Raw genomic sequence first — 20,329 nt, forward strand, 5'->3', positions numbered from 1 at the left:
GCTGGGGATTGTGTGGACTTCATACTCCAGAAGCTACTAGGTCGGCACTGCTCACCTCATGCATTCGACAGAAGCTAGAGTGATTCTATCTCATATTTTTATTTTTTCCTGTTTTATTTCCTGGGCCTTGAAACCAAACTCATTTCACAAACTAGTCATAGCTCTCCTGGGCTGGTATCATGTAGACATTACTAGGCCACCTTGTTGCTGTCTGGGTGATGCCCTTACTGCACTTAACTATAACTATTTATAAGGTGATATTCTTCAATTTGAACCCTAATCTATAATTCTTGTTATGGTTATTGATAAATTCTTAGTCGACCCCAAAACCTCTCACTTGAATTCTCTTCAATCTATGTCTTAAGCCGAAGATTTCCAGAGATATTTTTTCCAAGAGCTTCTATGATCATCCTTAGTTCGGCCATAACCTTCTTGATTTTACAATCTCAACCTTTAGGATCCACAATGCTGGAGAGCCTAATGCAGGCAGGGATCAAAGGTCTAAATTAAATCCTGCAGGTAATGAGCCCAAATACGAGAAAAATGAATGAGACTGTACCCTCCTTGTTGCCAGCTTCTACCTCCCCACAAGTCTTGTGGTTATATTATTAATTTGGAAAAGTTTAGTTGACATTATGAAATGTTGTAAGTGGGATCTGTAATTACTGTGGTCATCGTGGACTGAAGATGTTGAACAAAAGAAGTATAGTGCATTATAAATTTATAATGGACAAGCCTTATTAACTGCAATTGTTTTAGGATTCAGAATAATTCTCCCTCCATCCCACAGTGACCACCCCTGCCCAAAGCTTAAGGGGGAGTGATTAAAGGGTTAGACGGCCAACAATGACGTATAGTGCTGAATGTTGGGCATTGAAGAAACAACATCTAAACAAACTTAATGTAGCTGAAATGAAGATGTTGAGATGGATGAATGGTAAAACTAGAAAAAATAAGAAATGGACAAATTGGAGCTAATTTAGGAGTATCTCTCATACATGATAAGTTACGGGAAAGTCGTTTGAGGTTACATGGACATGTGCAACAGAGGCCTTTGAATGCTCCAGTACGGAGAGGTGATTTGATTCAGATTGAAGGAGCTAATAGAGCTGGGGGTAGACCTTAAATGACTCTAGGAGAAGTGGTGAGATAAGACATGCGTAGCGAGTATGGCTTTGCATAGAGCTGATTGGAGAAAAAAGATCCATGTAGCCAACCCCATTTAGTTGGGATAAGGCTGAGTTGAGTTGAGTTGGGTTGTTAAAAGTTCATTACAACCTACACCAAGGAGGAGGGAGTTTAAATACTTCTACAATGAAGGGAATGATAGGGTAGTAATGAACTACTACCCTCCTCCTTGGGAAGAATGGTAACTAAGGTAGTAGTTCATTACAACCTACACCAAGGAGGAGGGAGTTTAAGTACTTCTACAATGAAGGGAATGATAGGTAAATAAAGTAGTAGTGCTAGCAAAATTCTCTCCCCAGGGCATATGTTGAATTACCATTCTTTCCAATACCTTAATGACGCTAACTGGTTCAAACTCTGGAATTGAATGCGGTGTAGATGTTTCTTTTCTAAAATTTTCTATTTCGTAGAATATGTGATGCAGATAAAACATAGAATTGGGCTTATTTTAGTGAAAACAAGACTTGGATTGGGTTAGTGGGAGATCAAAGATCATATTCTTTTCTTTATTTTCTGTTTTCTTCTCTCAAGTGTTCTTTCTCCTATCGTTATTGGTGTTTGCTGGGATTGATTTAAATTGAGTTTGGAAGGATTAATCATCATCCTTTACTGCTGTCCATGTACTGTTGATGTTGGGGGTTAAATCACCGCAAGGGATACCCAAGTTCCCAAATAGAGGCGTCAGCCCTGTTTTTGGGGCCTTTTCTTGGCATTAAAAGGGAATCTATCCTTTGCATTCTGCCCAAACTTTGGGGGCATTGAAACTCATCCTAAAATAAGTGACCTTTGAGCAGAGTTTTAGCCAGATCAGACCTGCTGATCTGATGTTATAAGAAATCACTTGATTTTGGGTTACGGGTTTCAATATTTTACTGTTTTGACTGTTGATTATTCTGGTGATTATCTATTCTAGCTGTTTATGAACAGTGGCTGGAATCTGACATCCATCCGATAAGGTTGACCTTGACCTTATTGTTGCCCTAAATTATGTTCTAGGGTTTTTCTTGAGATCCTGTGGAAGGGGTGTGTAACCTGAACCTATGGTTCATCCTATCTACCCCCCACCAACATGTCACTCAATAATGTGCTAGTAGAAAAGCAAAAAGAATGATTGTTGGTTCTCATAACAAACGTCTGTTGAATGCAGACTAAAATATCAAAAACTTCTAGCAGTGGTTAGTGGCTTGCATGTCTCCAATCTGGTGCATTCAAACAACATCGACATGAAGTTTTTGAAGTAAATAATATGCGCAACATAAGAGATTTATAGTCTGGTCCAGTAGTATCATAATCTGATTCTGAGTGGTCTGACCATCAAATCTGGATAGTCGATGATTGACCGATGACTTTTAAACAAATCCAGCACTGACCAGTATTCTTGCATTCCTTCCAAGACCTGTTGTTTATTTTATTTTATTTTTAAAAATTTTTAAGTTGTTATTTCAGAATTCATATTTAACTCTTTTCTTGTTTATTCTGCAGCATGCTTTATACATTATCTATATAGCATCAGGTGTTTTTGCTGCTGGGTGGATTGGTAAGATCAAACATACACCAATTATTAGTAATTGCTGTTTTGTTATGTTGTATTATATTATTATGAAACCTTTGTGCAGCCTAATACTGATCAACTCTATGTAATAGAGGTCTCGTGTTGGATCCTGACTGGAGAGAGGCAGACTGCAGTCATCAGGTCAAAGTATGTACAAGTATTACTCAACCAGGACATGAGTTTTTTTGACACGTATGGGAACAATGGTGACATTGTTAGCCAAGTACTGAGTGATGTGCTGCTCATTCAGTCTGCTCTTAGTGAGAAAGTATGTTTCAGACTCAAATTTTCTTTCTTCATTAAACGGAAGGATTAATGGTTCCAGTCAGAATTTATATGCTTGTTGATTTGGTTTTTAAGCATGTTTTCCTTTTCTGGATGGTACATCTGATTTGCTTTGATTTAATAGGTTGGAAACTATATCCATAACATGGCAACGTTTTTTAGTGGCCTGGTGGTTGGATTGATCAACTGTTGGGAGATTGCACTCATCACATTAGCGACTGGGCCATTTATTGTTGCTGCAGGAGGAATATCAAACATATTTCTCCACAGGCTTGCTGAAAATATTCAAGATGCATATGCTGAGGCTGCGAGCATTGCTGAGCAGGTTACTTCCTCTACAACTTATGTTGTCATCATGCTAGAGCTTCTGCACCTAAGATTGATGAGGCTTCTTACTCTTCTATAATCAGCTCGTATAAGTATGCTAAATTTTGGGTGTTGGCTTACATTTGTTGAGAGAATGCGAGGGCTGTTGCTCTTCTACATTAAAATTCTCTGTTGATATGAATGTGCTATTTGCAGCTGTTCTGAGTTCTGACCATAAAATTGTGCGTATCTTGAATATTTACTCATCCTCAACCATATGGAATCTGATGCACTTTTTTTTGTCAGTAAACTTATGTCGAGTCTTTGGTCTTTTAACCTAGTTGAATTTCTTAATTTTTTTGTTTGTTTGCAGAACTAACACACGCAAGCTGCCCCTTTAAGGAAGCCTTTCCTTCATGGGGTTTACCTTTTCTAAAGTCACATGGAGGCCTCCTCTGGTTAAACTGGCCGTTGTATGGCAATCCTTCTCTCTTTATGTGTGCACATGGGAATATGGGGTTGGTCCAGAACCTACTGGATGGATTCCACAACTGAGAACCCTGGGTCTCTGTCTTGGAAAATTATTTAGATGAGAAAGCACATTTATCTCATCCAATCAATAACCTTGCATAGTACCTAATGGAATCCTCGGGCACTTAATAGTTTAGGTTAGGATTCTCAAAGAAAACCAGCATCGCAAGGCTGAGATTCAAACAGTATTGGGAGATTTGAAATAAGCCAAAACTGCAGAGAAGCCCTCGAGTCCCACCAGGTTTACTGCTTTCACAGTAAAGGCTGTCTCTTGCAGTCTTTATAATTGCACTAGTGCACGACCAAAGTTTGCATTGGCAGAAAATCATGGTTAAGGTGTGGTAACCCTCTTTATTTATAGTAAATGAAGCAACGGTACAAATTTAGAAACTCTTCATAACTAAGGAAGAGTTAACAAAATAGAAACTATGGTTGGATTGTAGCATCTATGTCCAACCGTTCCAGAAACACTATTAAAATAAAGAGTACAACTTACTAAAATAGAAATTAACACTAATCCCATATAGGACTCAAATCCTTCATATTTGGGTTTATTGAATTGGTCCGTTACAAAAATAAAAAATAAAAAATGGCGTACCCAGTGCACGAGGCTCCCGCCACTGCGGGGTCTAGGCAGGGTCGTAATGTACGCAGCCTTAACCCTTGCTTTCACAGAGTGTCTGTTTCCAGAACATGGCCCATTACAATAGTAAACCCAAAAATGTTAACCCAAGGCCCATTAACCCATTGGAAACCCAGAATTAAACATATTAGTCCATTCTTGTTCCAGTTTGATGGCCTGGTTTGCTGCTGGACTTCTTGTTCTTCTGAACTGCATCAGTAACCCCCTCCCAAAAAAAAAAAAAAAGAAGAACAAATAAATTCCAATATATGCATATTTGAGGTCAATCTCCTGCTCTATCTCCCAAGAGTCTTCAATTCCCTTGATTCCACGATCCTCAACAGATACCAAAAATGAAAGTAACAGTACAATCAAAATGTTTTTTTCTTTTGGATGAGGCTGTGAAGAGTGCAACCACATCTTTTCCAGAGTTCAGCTCTTCCGCTAGCTTCTACAATTCCTTTACTCCTACATTTTCCGTTATTTATTCCACTATTTCAAAATTTCTTTCACTTTTCTCTGCTTCATAGTAAATTTCTGCCTCACACTGTTTCAAATAAGAAGGAATCCTACTGTTACTGCACCATAGCCTGAAAATCATGAACCTCCTTCCACATGTTTTTTGTTTCTAAAAAACATTTGTTTTTGTTGGGCAGTTAAGAAGCATCATATAGATAAACTCAGTGTAGCGGAGATGAGGGTAATGCAAAAGTCGACCTCGAACCAGGGAGAAACTAGTGAGAGATCGATTGCAGCCTGGATCAACACGATAAGGATCTATTAATGGTGTGCAACAGCAGCAAACCTTGAAGATGATTGGGAATTTAATTTGGTCTTCAAAGGGTATCTTCACAATAGTTTATTGCAGTCACAGAAACAGCACAGCAGTGAATATCGAACAGGGAAGGGAGGAAAAGAGAAGATAGAAGAAGAAGGGGGTAGGGGGATGGGCTTTCTCAGCCCTGGGTCTTTCACCCACAGCTATCCCAGCTGTTGAACCATGAAATTTCTCCCATAACCAATGGCAACATGGCCTGAAAATTCTATTTTCCAAATATATTTCTATTACAAGAGGGGCTGCCTATTTAATGGAATAGGTCAGCTTATAAAATTAGAAACTTAGGAAATAGTAACTTCTAAAAATAGAAACCTAATGAAAATAGAAACTAGGCTTTATAGTTCAGCCAACATGCAAGGAACAAAATTAGAAACCGGTAAATATAGTAACTACTAAAAAGAAAGAAACAAAATTAGAAACTACTAGATACCTGGACTTAATAACTAAGAAACTATTACAAAAATAGAAACTAAGTTAATAGCAGCTTCTAATAGAATATTCGACCAACATCCAGCTGCTAATCTTCACACCAGCTGTCCATATCAGCCCCCAAATCACTGTTCACGTGAACTGTAACTCGGGTACTGTTCATGTGAACAGTAACTTCCTTTTTTTTTAAAAAAAAAATTTCTTTCTTGGTCTCCTTTCTTCTTAATGCTTCTCTTTGGGCTGGGGCTGCCTTAGGTGATGGTCCATTGAACCAACAAAAACTTGCCACATCATCAGACCAGGCTGCCTCTCACAGCAGTCGAATCCCACAACCTTGCTGGGCTGGTTTCGGGGCTTGTTCATCCGGGTACATATGGACTTATGATCTACATCAGAGGGATGTTGAGATGGACGAGTGGAAAAACTAGGAAGGATAAAGTAAGGAATGATCATATTAGAGTAGTTTGGGAGTAGCTCCGATACATGATAAACTACGAGAAAGTCGTTTGAGGTGGCATGGCTGTGTTCAGCAGAGGCCTTTGGATGCTTTGGTACGGAGGAGTGATTGATTCAGATTGAAGGAACTAAAAGAGCCAGGGGCAAACCTAAAATGACCTTAGGAGAAGTGGTGAGGAAAGACATGCATAGCTTAGGCTTTGAATCAATTATGACCTCGAATAGAGCTGATTGGAGGGCAAGGATCCATGTAGCTGACCCCATTTAGTTGGGATAAGGCTGAGTTGTTGTTGTTATAAAAGCATATGTTTTCTGCTGAAGGTTCTCATCTAGTAAGCACTGGTCTATGCTCAGAGATGTGAACTTGCAGAGGTTTCTTATGTTATTCTACCTCATTAGTAGCGATGGAAATGAGTCTGGTCAGATTTTCCTCAACACTATGCCTTTAACAAATGGGTTTGGCGCCCAAGTCGACCAAGGCGTTGCCTTGACAACTATACTCATGTCCGTTCGACAGAAAATCACCTGCTTAAGGCTAAGAGAGTCAAAATGCCAAATTTCTTTGGCAAATTATAGTGGCATGACTTGAATTTAGACCTTGAGTGTGAAAACACAAGAGTGCATGCTGCCTGGCTAGTCATTTTATTAGTGTTAGTAATCATAATATGTAATCAATTTCTAGTTTACTGTTATAAAGTTAGTGAGTCAAACTGATCAAGTGGGTCAAACCATTAACCTAAAGTCCCGAATGCAACTTGTTCAAAAAAATCTTAAGCAGGTTTAGTTATTGTGGTATATTTGTGCTGTATTAGAAATTAATCATCTCTATCCCGACCCACTAACTCTATCTCATGTTTGTGACGAGTTGCAGTAGTTCAATTGTCTAAGCTGAGTCAGGATCTTACAACAGCAACAACAACATAGCCTTATCCCAACTTGACACAAAACTCGATCCAAACTCTAGGGTATCAACCATAGCTACGTATCGGTTCTTAAAAGCCCGACATTCTGCTCTAGGCCTCGGAATGGAGTGTAATGCAGAAAACAACATCATAGTCCAACTAAATAGGGTCAACCACAAGGATCTTTGATCTCCAATCAGCTCTATTTTAGATCGTACTAGGGACAAGGCCTAAGCTAAGCATGTCTTTCTTCACCACGTCTCCTATTGTTATCTTAGGCTTGCCCCTGGTTATTTTGATTCCCTCAATCAAGGACAGGTCCTCTGTACTGGGGCATCTGAAGACCTTCGTTGAACATGTCTAAACCACCTCAAACGACTCTCTCTAAGTTTATCTTGTATCGGAGCTATTCCCAACCTAGTTCTAATATGGTCATTTCTTACTTCATCCTTTCTAGTTTTGCCAGACATCCATCTCAAAGCCCTCATCTCTGCAACACCAAGTTTATTTAAACGGCACTTCTTCACAACCTAACATTCCGCCCTGTACATTATAGCTGGTCTAATGACTGTCCTATAGAATTTTCCTCTAACCTTTAAAGGGATACGCCGATCACACAGAACTCCGGTCGCACCTCTCCACTTCATCCACCCTATTTTAATCCTTTGGGCAACATCGTCATCTATGTCACTCTCCTTGTTTACGATTGATCCCAGGTATCTAAAGTGATTACTCTGCGGGATCTCTCTCCCATTAAAATTCACCACCTCAATATCTGTCCTAGAGCTGCTAAAGTTGCACACCATATATTCGGTCTTAGTTCTACTTTTCTTCAAACCTTTTGATTCCAAGGCTGTTCTCCAGAGTTCCAATTTGGCGTTAATCCCTACATTTGTCTCATCTATCAAAACAATATTGTCTGCAAAGATCATACACCATGGGACCTCATCTTGTATGCCTTTGGTCAAGTTGTCCATCATAAGCACAAACAAATTAAGGGGTGAAGGCTGATCCTTGGTGCTACCCAATTGAGATTGGGAATTCACTACCTTGGCCCTCCACCGTTCTAATGCTAGTCACCACATCAGCATACATATCTTTAATTATGTCAATGTATTTACAAGACAACCTTCTCTTCTCTAAAATATTCAAGATTAGCTCTCTGGGGGCTCTGTCGTAGGCTTTTTCTAGGTCTATAAACACCATATGAAGATCTTTCTTGCCCTCTATATCTTTCCATGAGTCTCCTCAATAAGTAAATTGCCTTCATTGCGGATCTTCCTGGCATAAATCTGAATTGATTTTCCAAAACAGTAGTCTCCTTTCTCAGGTGAGTTTCGATAACCCTCTCCCATAACTTCATCGGATGAATTATTAACTTTATACCTCTATAGTTATTACAATTTTGAATATCTCCTTTGTTTTACTAAATTGGGACCACAAAGCTTCTCCTCCATTCATCCGGCATTTTCCTTGTGGTCATAATCTTGTTAAACAACTTGGTTAGTCAAGATAGACCACAAAGTCCTACGTTCTTCCATACCTCAATTGAGATCTCGTTTGGGCCTGGAGCTTTACCTACCTTCATCTTTCTTATCGCTTCTTTTGCCTTTGGCATCCTAATTTTGCGTACATATCTACGCAAAGAGGTGACTCTATGAGAGATGCTGTCCGTAGCCCTATCACTCATGGAGTCATTATTAAGGATCTTATTCTTGCCAACTTGTTTTTCTTCTTTGGATTCACATAGAATTTGGACACTACGATATCAGTTGAACTGGAGGAACCTGGATTTTCATGGTTATATGTTATTACTTAGCTTAGGTACTGTATGAGAAGGTCTGGCAAAACCCTTGGGTTCTTCTAGTTCCTGATTAAAAGGAATATGATAGGACAACACTCTCCAAAGTTGATGCAAGTGTGAAAAAGGACTAATCATTTCCTAGTAGATTATTCAACAACAACCCCAAAATAGAAGAAGAGTTATGATCTCTCCTTATATCTATTATGTCTTACACCTACTCCACCTTCATTCTCTACTTGACAACCTTAAATTTTTTGGAGTCCCTTGCTTGTATTTGGAGAAAAGTATTTTCCCATACTCGGTCCTGCTTCACTTGGACCAATAGGAACAAGAGGAGTTATACGTAAATCCATACCATGTAAATGAGTTTGTGAGACAAAGTAAACTGTACTCCAGTTTCTCATGGTTCATTCTATTGGTTAACACAGTGGCAGTTTAAGGTGGTTGTCGGTTGCTTGTTTGGTAATGAGTTCACCTTTATAGTCTATTTGTCATAAATACTTCGTATACATTTATGGGAAAATGAGTTAAGATTTAACAGTGATCCATTTGTCTTCTCATACTGGATGAAGCACCCAACACTCGTTATTTGGTAATGGAACCTAATTTTGTTTACGTGCAGGCAGTCTCCTACATTAGGACCTTGTATGCATTCACAAATGAAACATTGGCCAAGTACTCTTATGCCACTTCACTCCAGGCGACACTGAGATATGGTATACTTATAAGTCTGGTGCAAGGTCTTGGACTTGGATTTACATATGGACTTGCAATATGTTCTTGTGCTTTGCAACTTTGGGTTGGAAGGTTCCTAATTTTGCATGGAAAAGCCCATGGTGGTGAAATTGTAATAGCTCTCTTCGCTGTGATTTTGAGTGGCCTGTAAGTAATAGTTCTTTTTATTTTCCTGCTTAATGCTTTATCTTTCTGGTCTCGTATTTTTACAAATTTTCTCATCTCTAATTACTTATCTTTTCTAGTGGTCTAAATCAAGCAGCAACAAACTTCTATTCATTTGAGCAAGGGCGAATTGCTGCGTACAGACTCTATGAGATGATAAGCCGTTCAACTTCTTCTGTTAATCAGGATGGAAATATCTTAGCATCTGTGCAAGGAAACATTGAATTCCGGAATGTGTATTTCAGCTACCTCTCTCGTCCTGAAATCCCTATCTTAAGTGGTTTTTACCTAACTGTACCAGCTAGAAAAACTGTGGCACTTGTTGGCAGGAATGGGTCAGGAAAAAGCAGTATAATTCCTCTCATGGAACGATTTTATGATCCTACATTAGGTCATGACCACACTATTTCTCTTTATATTCTGTCTAGTTTTTTTTTTCTCCTATTGTTCTGCTAGAACCCTTGAGGATGCTATCTATTTGCATTTCCAACGGATTATTTGTTTTGTTTTTGCAGGAGAAGTACTTCTGGATGGTGAGAACATTAAAAGCTTGAAACTGGACTGGTTGAGAAGCCAAATAGGACTTGTCACGCAGGAACCTGCCTTGCTAAGTTTGAGCATTAGGGATAATATTGCTTATGGACGGTCCAATGTTACTTCTGATCAGATTGAAGAAGCTGCTAAAATAGCACATGCTCATACTTTTATCAGCTCGCTTGAGAAAGGATACGAGACACAGGTAGAACCATGGTAGAACATGGATTATCACATTATGACCATGTTGCATCATGGATGCTGTATTTATCGTTTCTTCTGTTTCTATTATTCTAATTTTATGTATTTCAGGTTGGTAGGGCAGGTTTACCATTGACGGAAGAACAGAAAATAAAACTTTCTGTTGCTAGAGCAGTACTTTCAAATCCATCTATTCTTTTACTTGATGAAGTCACTGGTGGCCTTGATTTTGAAGCAGAAAGGGTTGTTCAGGAGGCTTTAGACATTCTCATGTTGGGACGTTCAACTATAATAATAGCTCGGCGGCTTAGCCTTATAAGGAATGCTGATTATATAGCTGTGATGGAGGAGGGCCAACTTGTTGAAATGGGTACACATGATGAATTGCTAGCTCTTGATGGCCTATACGCAGAACTTCTCAGATGTGAAGAAGCAGCAAAGCTTCCTAAGAGGTACATTATAAATATGTAAATTAATGCTTTTGTTGTGTGTGGTGAACTAATCTTGTGTGCATCCTTTGGCTTTTCATCTCCAAGGCCTGGGATCTAATCCTGCCTTGGCAAATACCCCCTCTAAAAAAAATATTGATCCACCATTTTATGTTCTTCTAGATAGTGATTGATAACGCAGTATGTTCTTACCAGGACGCCTATAAGGAATCACAAGGAAATCACAACTTTCCAAATTGAAAAGGATTCTTCAGCAAGTCACAGTGTTCAAGAACCATCATCTCCTAAGATGGCAAAATCACCCTCTCTTCAGAGAGTGCATGGAGGTCATGCATTCCGGTCCTCAGATGGAACCTTCAGCTCGCAAGAATCGCCAAAAGTTCAGAGCCCACCGTCAGAGCAAATGTTGGAAAATGGAATGGCCTTGGATGCTGCAGAAAAGGCCCCATCCATAAAAAGGCAGGACAGTTTTGAAATGAGGTTGCCAGATCTACCCAAGCTTGATGTTCATCCTGAACATCGGCAGGTGTCGTCAAATGCTTCAGATCCTGAATCCCCTATTTCACCACTTTTGACATCTGATCCTGCAAATGAACGCTCCCACTCAAAGACCTTTAGTCGACCCCTCAGTCAATTTGATCATATGCCTGTGAAACTGAAGCAGCCAAAGGATACACAACATCAGAAACCTCCATCATTTTGGAGGCTTGCTGAACTTAGTTTTGCAGAGTGGCTTTATGCTGCTTTAGGGAGTACTGGTGCTGCAATTTTTGGTTCATTTAACCCCCTTCTTGCTTATGTCATTGCACTGATAGTGACGGCGTATTATGGACCAAGTAAAGGTGCCAACTTAAGCCATGAAGTGGACAAATGGTCCCTGATCATTGCCTGCATGGGTATTGTCACAGTGGTTGCCAATTTTTTGCAGCACTTCTATTTTGGCATCATGGGAGAAAAAATGACTGAACGAGTTAGGAGAATGATGTTCTCAGGTAAATTACATCTTGCTTGCTTAAATATGCATCTTCCTCAGGCTCAAAGTACCATCCTTTCATGTGCTTTTACTGGCTTCTACGGTTCTACCTTACTGTGTAAATATGGAATATCCGTTTTTAGTTAATCCATGTTCACTGTCATACAGCAATGTTGCGTAATGAAGTTGGATGGTTTGATGAAGAGGAGAACAGTGCTGACAACTTATCCATGCGTTTGGCAAATGATGCTACATTTGTACGTGCTGCTTTCAGCAACAGGCTTTCTATATTTATCCAAGACACCGCAGCTGTTGTTGTGGCTGTTCTCATAGGGATGCTACTGGAGTGGCGGCTGGCACTTGTGGCTTTGGCAACCCTACCTATTCTTATTGTTTCTGCTATTGCACAGGTTTGCATTCAAGCTTATGTGCATTTTCATTGAGAACATTTATCTGCATAAGGTTTTTTCATGATCTTAGTATTTGTTTCTCGATCCCGCTGGTTACCCAAACCTTCTGCTGATATTTCCTTTTCTTTTATCCCCTTGAATGGCTGCAAACATTCGAATTTACATGGTGTATGTAGTCTGAGATATCTTGAAGGTATTCATGGTCTCATCTTAGAAATTTAGAGCAACGAAAAAGAATTCAAAAGAGTGAGTGGTCTATGTGATTGTTCCTCGTCTTCAACTCTTCATGCATCAGTTGGATATGATTGTGAATGTGGGGGTAGTTTGGAATTGAAAATCTATAACTACACTATTTGACTTAGACCAATTATTTCATTGAGTTCCATCCTACTTGAAGAATATATTTTTCCTTCCATTGTCACTGCCTGTTGAATTTTGGGATATTTTTAGAGGATCATTCTTGAGCTATTAATGCTGGAGCATCTTAAACGCCTAAAGGAAGTGCTAGGATTAGCTCCACTGGGTATGGTGTCAATGTATGTAATTTAGGGCATATCTGTAATTTTAGTTAGTCCAGCTAATGTAGTCCTAGATAGACAAAGGGTCTCCTAGGAGCCAAGTAACCAGGACCTGCTGGCCGATTGGACAGATTTGATGGTTTAGGTCAAATTCTAGGGTTAGGGTTGGGGTAATAGGGTTGGATTTTATTTGGTAAAGCTAGGCAGGTTTTTAGAAGTCTAATGAACTAGGTTTGAAGATGTTTGAGTGGGATTTTAAAATTTAGAAAATTAGGGTTTCGGGTTTTGGGAAAGAAGGGGGTGATGGGATTTAGGGTTTAGATGGGGATTTAGGGCCAGGGCTTTGGATCGAGTGTTCTAGGGGTTAAGGAGGATTTATGGCTGGATAAGGCTGAATGGAAATTTTAGGGTTTTGGGGTTTTACAGAGAAGAGGGGGATTAGGGTTTTCAGGTTGGGATGGGTCTGGAATTACAGTCGAGTGGAGGGGATGAACTGTTGGAGCTGAGGTTAAATTATAGATGGATTTGGATGGTGGAATTGGGCTGGGCAGAATCTAGATAACCTAGGGTTTGGGTGGATCGATTGGATTAATGGAGGGTTTGGGTTGGAGGATTAGAAGAAGAAAGTTGAATGCTGAATTAATAAAATACTTGAAAACTTAAATCTTCAATGGCAGCAGCTTTGAAGACAAAATTGAGGTTCTCTCGATCTACAAGATGCAAGAAGATGAAAAGAGGATCCTCCCGGTCTACCAGACACAAGGAGTCTGATTGGAGATCCACCAATCCCTTTCACCTCGATATTACTCACAAGGCAGCACTCTCAAAGGAGCAACACAGCAGCAGCAATGGCAGCAACAGAAAACGAATTTTTTAAAGTCTGAATTATGGGGGCCCTCCCACGATTTTATTAATTTATAATATGGCCTAAGGCCCAAATCCTATTACAAATCTAAATCACACTCGCATAAATCGTGGAAGGGGTGGGACATTTTAATTAAAAGCTAAAATTTAAAAGATTCCCTATCTACCAATAGGAAATAAGAACCTAACAACCAATAGGATTATTTCACTTAAATTGAACCATAGTCTGAACCGGTTCAATTTAAGTTTACAATTAAACTAAAAAAAAACTAAGTATGGGAAATAACTAAAGAACCGGTTCAATTTAAGTTTACAATTAAACAAAAAAAAACCAAGTATGGGAATAACTAAAGCTGAAACAAACTAAGTGTTGAAGTGTTGATATTAGGGGTAGTTTAGTCTTTTTCCCTTGTTTTCTATCAGTACTTAAGTCTTATGTATTGTCGGTTAGTAGTAGGGGCATTATTGTCCTTACGTTTAGTTTTTTTTGATTACAAGTATAATAGGGACAAACCTGCGGTAGAACATTCTGTTCTAGACGCAGGTTCTCTCCCATCACTTTTGCGTGCATCTTCTCTCTTCTCCTTTTCTGTTTCTTCTTCTTCTTTCTTTGATTCCTCTAATCTGGTTATAATATTCTGATGTTCTAACATGATATCAGAGTACCGATACTATTGGTCCATCTCCATCTCTTCCTGTACCATCCTCAACATTTGGTGCGGATCCTCCCTTACTTGCTCTTCCTGACTTACTACCAAATGACTTGCCAATTGTTGCTCGTAAAGGTACGAGGTTGTGTACCCAAAAATCCTTAGTTGCTTATCCCATTGATAAGTTTGTCTCTCTCACATCTTCCATCTTGTTATCATAGTTTTGCTCACTCTCTGTCCACTTATAACATTCCTCGCACAATCGCACCCACACTGAAGCCCTTTCTATCCCTGCTTGGAAGTAAGCCATGGATGTGGAAATGGATGACTTATTGACTCACCATACATGGGAGTTGGTGGAGTTACCTCCTGGTAAAGACCTGGTGAAGTGTAGGTGGGTGTATACTATCAAGTATCACTCTGATGGTTCTGTTGAGCGGCTTAAGGCTCGCCTGATAGCTAAAGGATACACCCAGACTAGTGTAGACTATTTTGAGACCTTCTCTCCTGTGGCACGGTTGAATTCAGTTCGCCTTCTTATTTCTATGGCTGTGAATTTTGATTGGCCTTTATTTCAGCTAGACATTAAAAATGCCTTCCTCTGGTGACTTACTCGAAGAGGTCTATATGGAGCAACCTCCAGGGTATGCTGCTCAGGGGGAGAATGGTGGACGTGTGTGTAGGCTGCATAAGGCTATTTATGGGCTGAAACAGTCTCCTCGGGCCTGGTTCGAGAAATGCAGTGCTATTGTGATTGGTTATAGCTTCTCTCCGTGCTTTTCTGACCATTCAGTGTTTATTCGTCGCCAAAGAGAGAAATTGGTTGTTCTTGTTGTCTATGTAGATGACATCATTGTCTCAGGAAATGATGAGGGTGGCATTAAGGAGGTAAAAGATTACTTGCAACAGCATTTTCAGACCAAAGACTTGGGCCAACATCATTACTTTCTTGGTATTGAGGTTTATTAGAAGCAAAAAGGGGATCAAACTGTCTCAAAGAAAGTATGTTTTAGATCTTTTAACTGATACTGGTATGCTTGCTGCCAAACCAGTGGATATTCCTATGGATCCTAATAAAAAGTTTGGGATTGGTGATGGGGAACCTCTTAAGGAGGTTCACTCCTATAGAAGCTTGATTGGGAAGTTAACATACTTAACTGCCACTAGGCCAGACATATCATTTGCTGTTGGGGTTCTCAGTCAGTTCATGCAATCTCCTTGTAAGTCTCATTGGGATGCAACTATTCAGGTTCTTCGATATTTTAAGGGTGCTCCTGGGAAGGGGCTTATTTATTGTCCCAATAGACATATGGAGTTAGCTACGTACTTTGATGCAGATTGGGCAGGTTCAGCCAGTGATCGTCGGTGTACCACATGGTATTGTACTTTTGTTGGTGGGAACCTAGTTACGTGGCGAAGCAAGAAACAGACCATGGTTGCTAGGCCCAGTGTGGAAGCCGAGTATAGAGCTATGGCACATACTACAACTGAGTTGATGTGGATCCGATCATTACTTCTTGAGATGGGTTTTCTGGTACCGACTCCTATGAAGATGTATTGTGACAACCAAGCAGCCATCTATATCGCTAGTAATCCGGTCTTCCGTGAGAGGACCAAACATATTGAAGTGGATTGTCACTTCGTTCGTAGTGCTGTGTTGAAGAAGCTGGTTGAGACATTGTTTGTTTCTTCGTCCGATCTGCTAGCTAATGTGTTTACCAAGTCTCTTTTTGCCCCTAGTTTTCGATCTTGTTGTAACAAGTTGATCATGGGTGATGTATATGCTCCAGCTTGAGGGGGAGTGTTGAAGTGTTGATATTAGGGGTAGTTTAGTCTTTTTCCCTTGTTTTCTATCAGTACTTAAGTCTTATGTACTGTCGGTTAGTAGTAGGGGCATTATTGTCCTTACCTTTAGTTTGTTTTGATTATAAATATAATAGGGACAGACCTGCGGTATAACATTCTGTTCTAGCCGCAGGTTCTCTCCCATCACTTGAGACTTGCGTGCATCTTCTCTCTTCTCCTTTTCTGTTCTTCTTCTTTCTTTGATTCCTTTAATTTGGTTATAATATTCTGATGTTCTAACTCTAAGAATGAAAATAAACTAAGGCTTCAAACACTAGGCCCTAATCTTAGGGCTGCTTCTTCTTGCGGATGCTTGGATCTGCATCACTAACTTTGTGGACCAAACTCGTCAGAAACTTCCATCTCCTCCTGCTCCTTATTGACAAAACGTAACCCCTCTTGGTTGGTGGGTTCTCCATATCATTAGAGAGCCCTCCCCTTTTATTTAATTAACTATGAGAACCAACAGTACAAAGGGGTTTGTTTGAGTTACCTATTTTTTGTAGGTTACTTAGTGTTGTTTTGAGTAATTAAGTTGGATAATTTTCTTTGCAGATATATGGAAGGATAAACCTTGCAACCAAGCCAAGAGTGGCACCTCAAAGTATAACATTCCCATACTTTATTTCTTTTTTTTGGGGGGAAGTTTACACATACCTCCCTTGAGGTATCGACTAATTACCGTCTCACCCATGCCGTTTCACTATTTATGCTTGCCACCCCTGCTTTCCAAAATAATTAACAAGTAAACCCACTCCGTTAATTGTCCCCGTTAGTTGTTGTTAGAGATATAGGCCAGAATACCATAGGGGTATTCTGGTTCTTTCCTCCTTTTTGTTTTTCTTCTTATGTTATTTATTCTCTTTCCTTTGTTTATACTTATGTCGGCTATATAGGGGCATAAGTGTCTATGTAATTCTCTTTTATTAGTATAAATAAAGGGCTTAGGGAATCATATTGATTCACTTAAGCATTAAACCATTCTATTTCTTAACATGGCATCAGAGCAACGATACTTTTGATTTCCCTTTCCGTTCTCTCTCGATTTTTTTTTCTCCCCCTTTTGCTTGCTTCTTCTCCTTTTCTAAGGGCAGCACTGCAGAGGTGATCACATGATCTAGTTGCTGCCCCTTCCCACCTCTTTTATTCCTTTTTTTCATGACCTAAACCTTTTCTCTCGATGGCTGCTGGTTCCCTATTGCGCTAATTGGAGTTTCCTGTTTTTTTTGGAAGTTCAGTCCTCGATTTATTGAGACTGCTTCTCCTTCTATTGGAGACCCTCCTGCGACATTGGACTGCTACTATCGAGACTCCAACAGGAACTGAAGACCATATCTCCCAATTGAGCCCTTCTTTCAGGTTTTTTTTCTTCAAAAAAACCCTGAATATTCTCGGTTTTTGGGATTGGACTGCTTGCGGCTCCTGCTTCTTTTGGATATTTTTATTCTTCATCAAGGACATTCTCTACAGTATATTGGACAGCGTGGACAAGCCTTCTTCAACAATTTTTTTTTGGATTTCCCTGCCCCATCGATCTCTGTTTTTGGGTTTTCTTCCATAACCCTATCACACTCTATATTGGAGAGGGCTCCTATTTTGCTGCTAGTTTTTTGGGAGGTGTATTTCCCATCACCAAGGGCCATTCGGATATCCTTTCGGCACTTGGTTTCTTTGCTGGACAGATCTTCTCTTCACTATGGGTAACTCCACTGATATTTCGACAGCTACATCTGATCAGGTTAGCCATGACAAATCTGATTTTCGTGATCTCCACCTGAACCCTATCAAGTTAGACGGCAGCAATTATCTGCTATGGTCTCGATCAGCCTCTTTTGCTATTGCTGGACGTGGTCTCACTGGTTATATTAATGGGACTATCCCTATGCCGAGTGCCCCTGGTACTGCCAAGACTCGATAGCTAGCCAACAATGGTCTTCTTATGTCATATTTTGTTGGTTCTATGAATTCAGATCTTGCACAGGGATTTCTTCTACTTGATATAGCTTCTCAGATTTGGGCAGCATGTAAAGAGACATATGGGCAACTTGGTAATGATGCTCAGGTGTATGAGCTTCGCAAAAAGGTCCTTCATACTACTCAAGGGGACTTAACTGTGTCTAAATGTTATGCCACTCTCCACAGCCTCTGGCAGCAATTGGACCATTTTTCAGATTATCACCCTGATACAGCTACCAACATCGCTGCCTATAAGAAGCATGTTGACAAGATTAGGGTGTATGACTTTTTGGCCGGGTTGAATGATGAATATGACCAGATTCGTGTCCAAGTGTTGGGCCATTCTCCTTTTCCCACACTTGAACAATCTTATGCCCTGGTCTCTTCAGAAGAAAACCGCAGGGCTTCTATGTTACATCCTCCTGTTTCGGACAGATCGGCTCTCCAGACTGCTGCCCCTATTGGTACTTCATCTGTTGGTAGTTCTACTTCAGGTCCTAGTACCTGTGACCATTGTCATAAGCCTTATCATACCAAGGACAGGTGCTGGAAGCTTCATGGGAAACCGGCTGACTTTGAAGCCAAGCGGGCTGCCAAGAAAAAGCCTAAAAGCAAGGCAAATCAATCTGAATCTGTTGATACAGCCCCGGCTACCGACATTGGTCTATCCCAGGATGATTTACAGGCTTTCCTGCGTATACTAAGGTCTTCCGCTGCTGCTGCCTCTACTACTTCCGCTGCCACTGCCAATTCCTCAGCTCCTTCAGGTTCATATTTTGCCCGGTCAGGTATCCCTTTTGGTGGTCATTGTGCTTCTGTAGCTTCACATCCCTGGATCATTGATTCCGGGGCTACAGATCACATGACTGGTACTTCTAGCTTATTTTATAGATATTCTCTCGCTTCTGGGAAAGGCAAGGTCAAGGTGGCTGATGGTTCCCTTTCTTCCATCTCTGGAAAAGGAATCATCAACTGTACTTCCAACCTCCCTTTGTCTTCTGTTTTACATATACCTAATGTTATTACTAACCTCCTTTCCATTAGTAGTATTACTCGTGATCTTAACTGCAAGGTAACATTTTATCCTTTACATTGTGTTTTTCAGGATCTGGCGTCTGAGAAGACAATTGGATTGGGTAAAGTTCACGGTGGGCTGTATCTGCTTGATGATGGTCATCTTCCTTCACCGCTACCTTCTCCACAACATCAGAACTCCTTGGTCTCTTCTGAACTTTACCAATAGCACTCTAGATTAGGTCATCCTCCATTAGGAATTTTAGCGCATTTATTTCCATCTTTGGTCACCGAATGTAATAAGGATAACTTTTTTTGTGAGGCTTGTGTTCTGGCCAAACAGACACGTGCAACTTTTTCTTTATCTAATAAAAGGAGTTCTTCTTGTTTTCATTTGGTGCATTCGGATGTTTGGGGACCTCGTCGTAAGACCTCTATCTCTGGCCATCGTTGATTTGTCTCATTTATTGATTGTCATTCTCGAAATACTTGGATTTATCTTCTTCAGTCTATTTTCATAAAATGATCCAAACCCAATTCCAGGCCACTCTTAAGGTTTTACGGAGTGATAATGGCACTGAATATAAGGAATCCCAATTTTAAAAGTACCTTGCTGATCATGGGATTATACATCAGACTAGTTGTGTTGATACCCCGACCCAAAACGGTGTGGCCGAAAGAAAGAATCGCCACTTATTGGAAGTGGCAAGAGCATTAATGTTTGCTCGACATGTTCCATCCCAATATTGCGGTGATGCGGTTCTCACTGCAGCTTACCTTATTAATAGGTTACCTTCACGGGTTCTAGATTCCCGTAGCCCATCTGACATTTTACTTGGTGATTCCTCCTTTGTGGTACCTCCCAAAGTCTTTGGCTGTGTCTGTTATGCTAGGGATACTCATTCCCCTGGTAAACTTGAACCGCGTGGGTTACGGTGTATTTTTTTGGGTTATTCTCCAACCCAAAAAGGATACTAGTGTTACCACTCTCCTACCTGCCGTACTATGGTCAATATGAATGTGGTTTTCCATGAAACCCTTTCCTATTATTCCTCCCCACCTCTTCAGGGGGAGTGTTCTAGTGAAGATGTGGTTCATACTC

The 20,329-nt window shown here is 40.2% G+C and overlaps 1 protein-coding gene across 1 annotated transcript in view; it reads left to right on the forward strand.

Annotated features, from left to right (window-relative positions):
- Window positions 1-20,329, forward strand: part of LOC122651338 (ABC transporter B family member 20-like) — a 35,218-nt gene that overhangs the window by 2,028 nt on the left and 12,861 nt on the right. Inside the window, exons 2-10 of the mRNA XM_043844686.1 lie at window positions 2,671-2,725; window positions 2,833-3,008; window positions 3,150-3,350; window positions 9,536-9,795; window positions 9,894-10,204; window positions 10,329-10,552; window positions 10,660-11,000; window positions 11,193-11,989; window positions 12,139-12,380. Of these exons, the coding sequence (XP_043700621.1) occupies window positions 2,671-2,725; window positions 2,833-3,008; window positions 3,150-3,350; window positions 9,536-9,795; window positions 9,894-10,204; window positions 10,329-10,552; window positions 10,660-11,000; window positions 11,193-11,989; window positions 12,139-12,380 (2,607 nt within the window). The remainder of the gene's footprint in view (window positions 1-2,670; window positions 2,726-2,832; window positions 3,009-3,149; window positions 3,351-9,535; window positions 9,796-9,893; window positions 10,205-10,328; window positions 10,553-10,659; window positions 11,001-11,192; window positions 11,990-12,138; window positions 12,381-20,329) is intronic.

Source organism: Telopea speciosissima, chromosome 2 (assembly GCF_018873765.1).
Source record: "Telopea speciosissima isolate NSW1024214 ecotype Mountain lineage chromosome 2, Tspe_v1, whole genome shotgun sequence".
Lineage (NCBI taxonomy): Eukaryota > Viridiplantae > Streptophyta > Magnoliopsida > Proteales > Proteaceae > Telopea > Telopea speciosissima.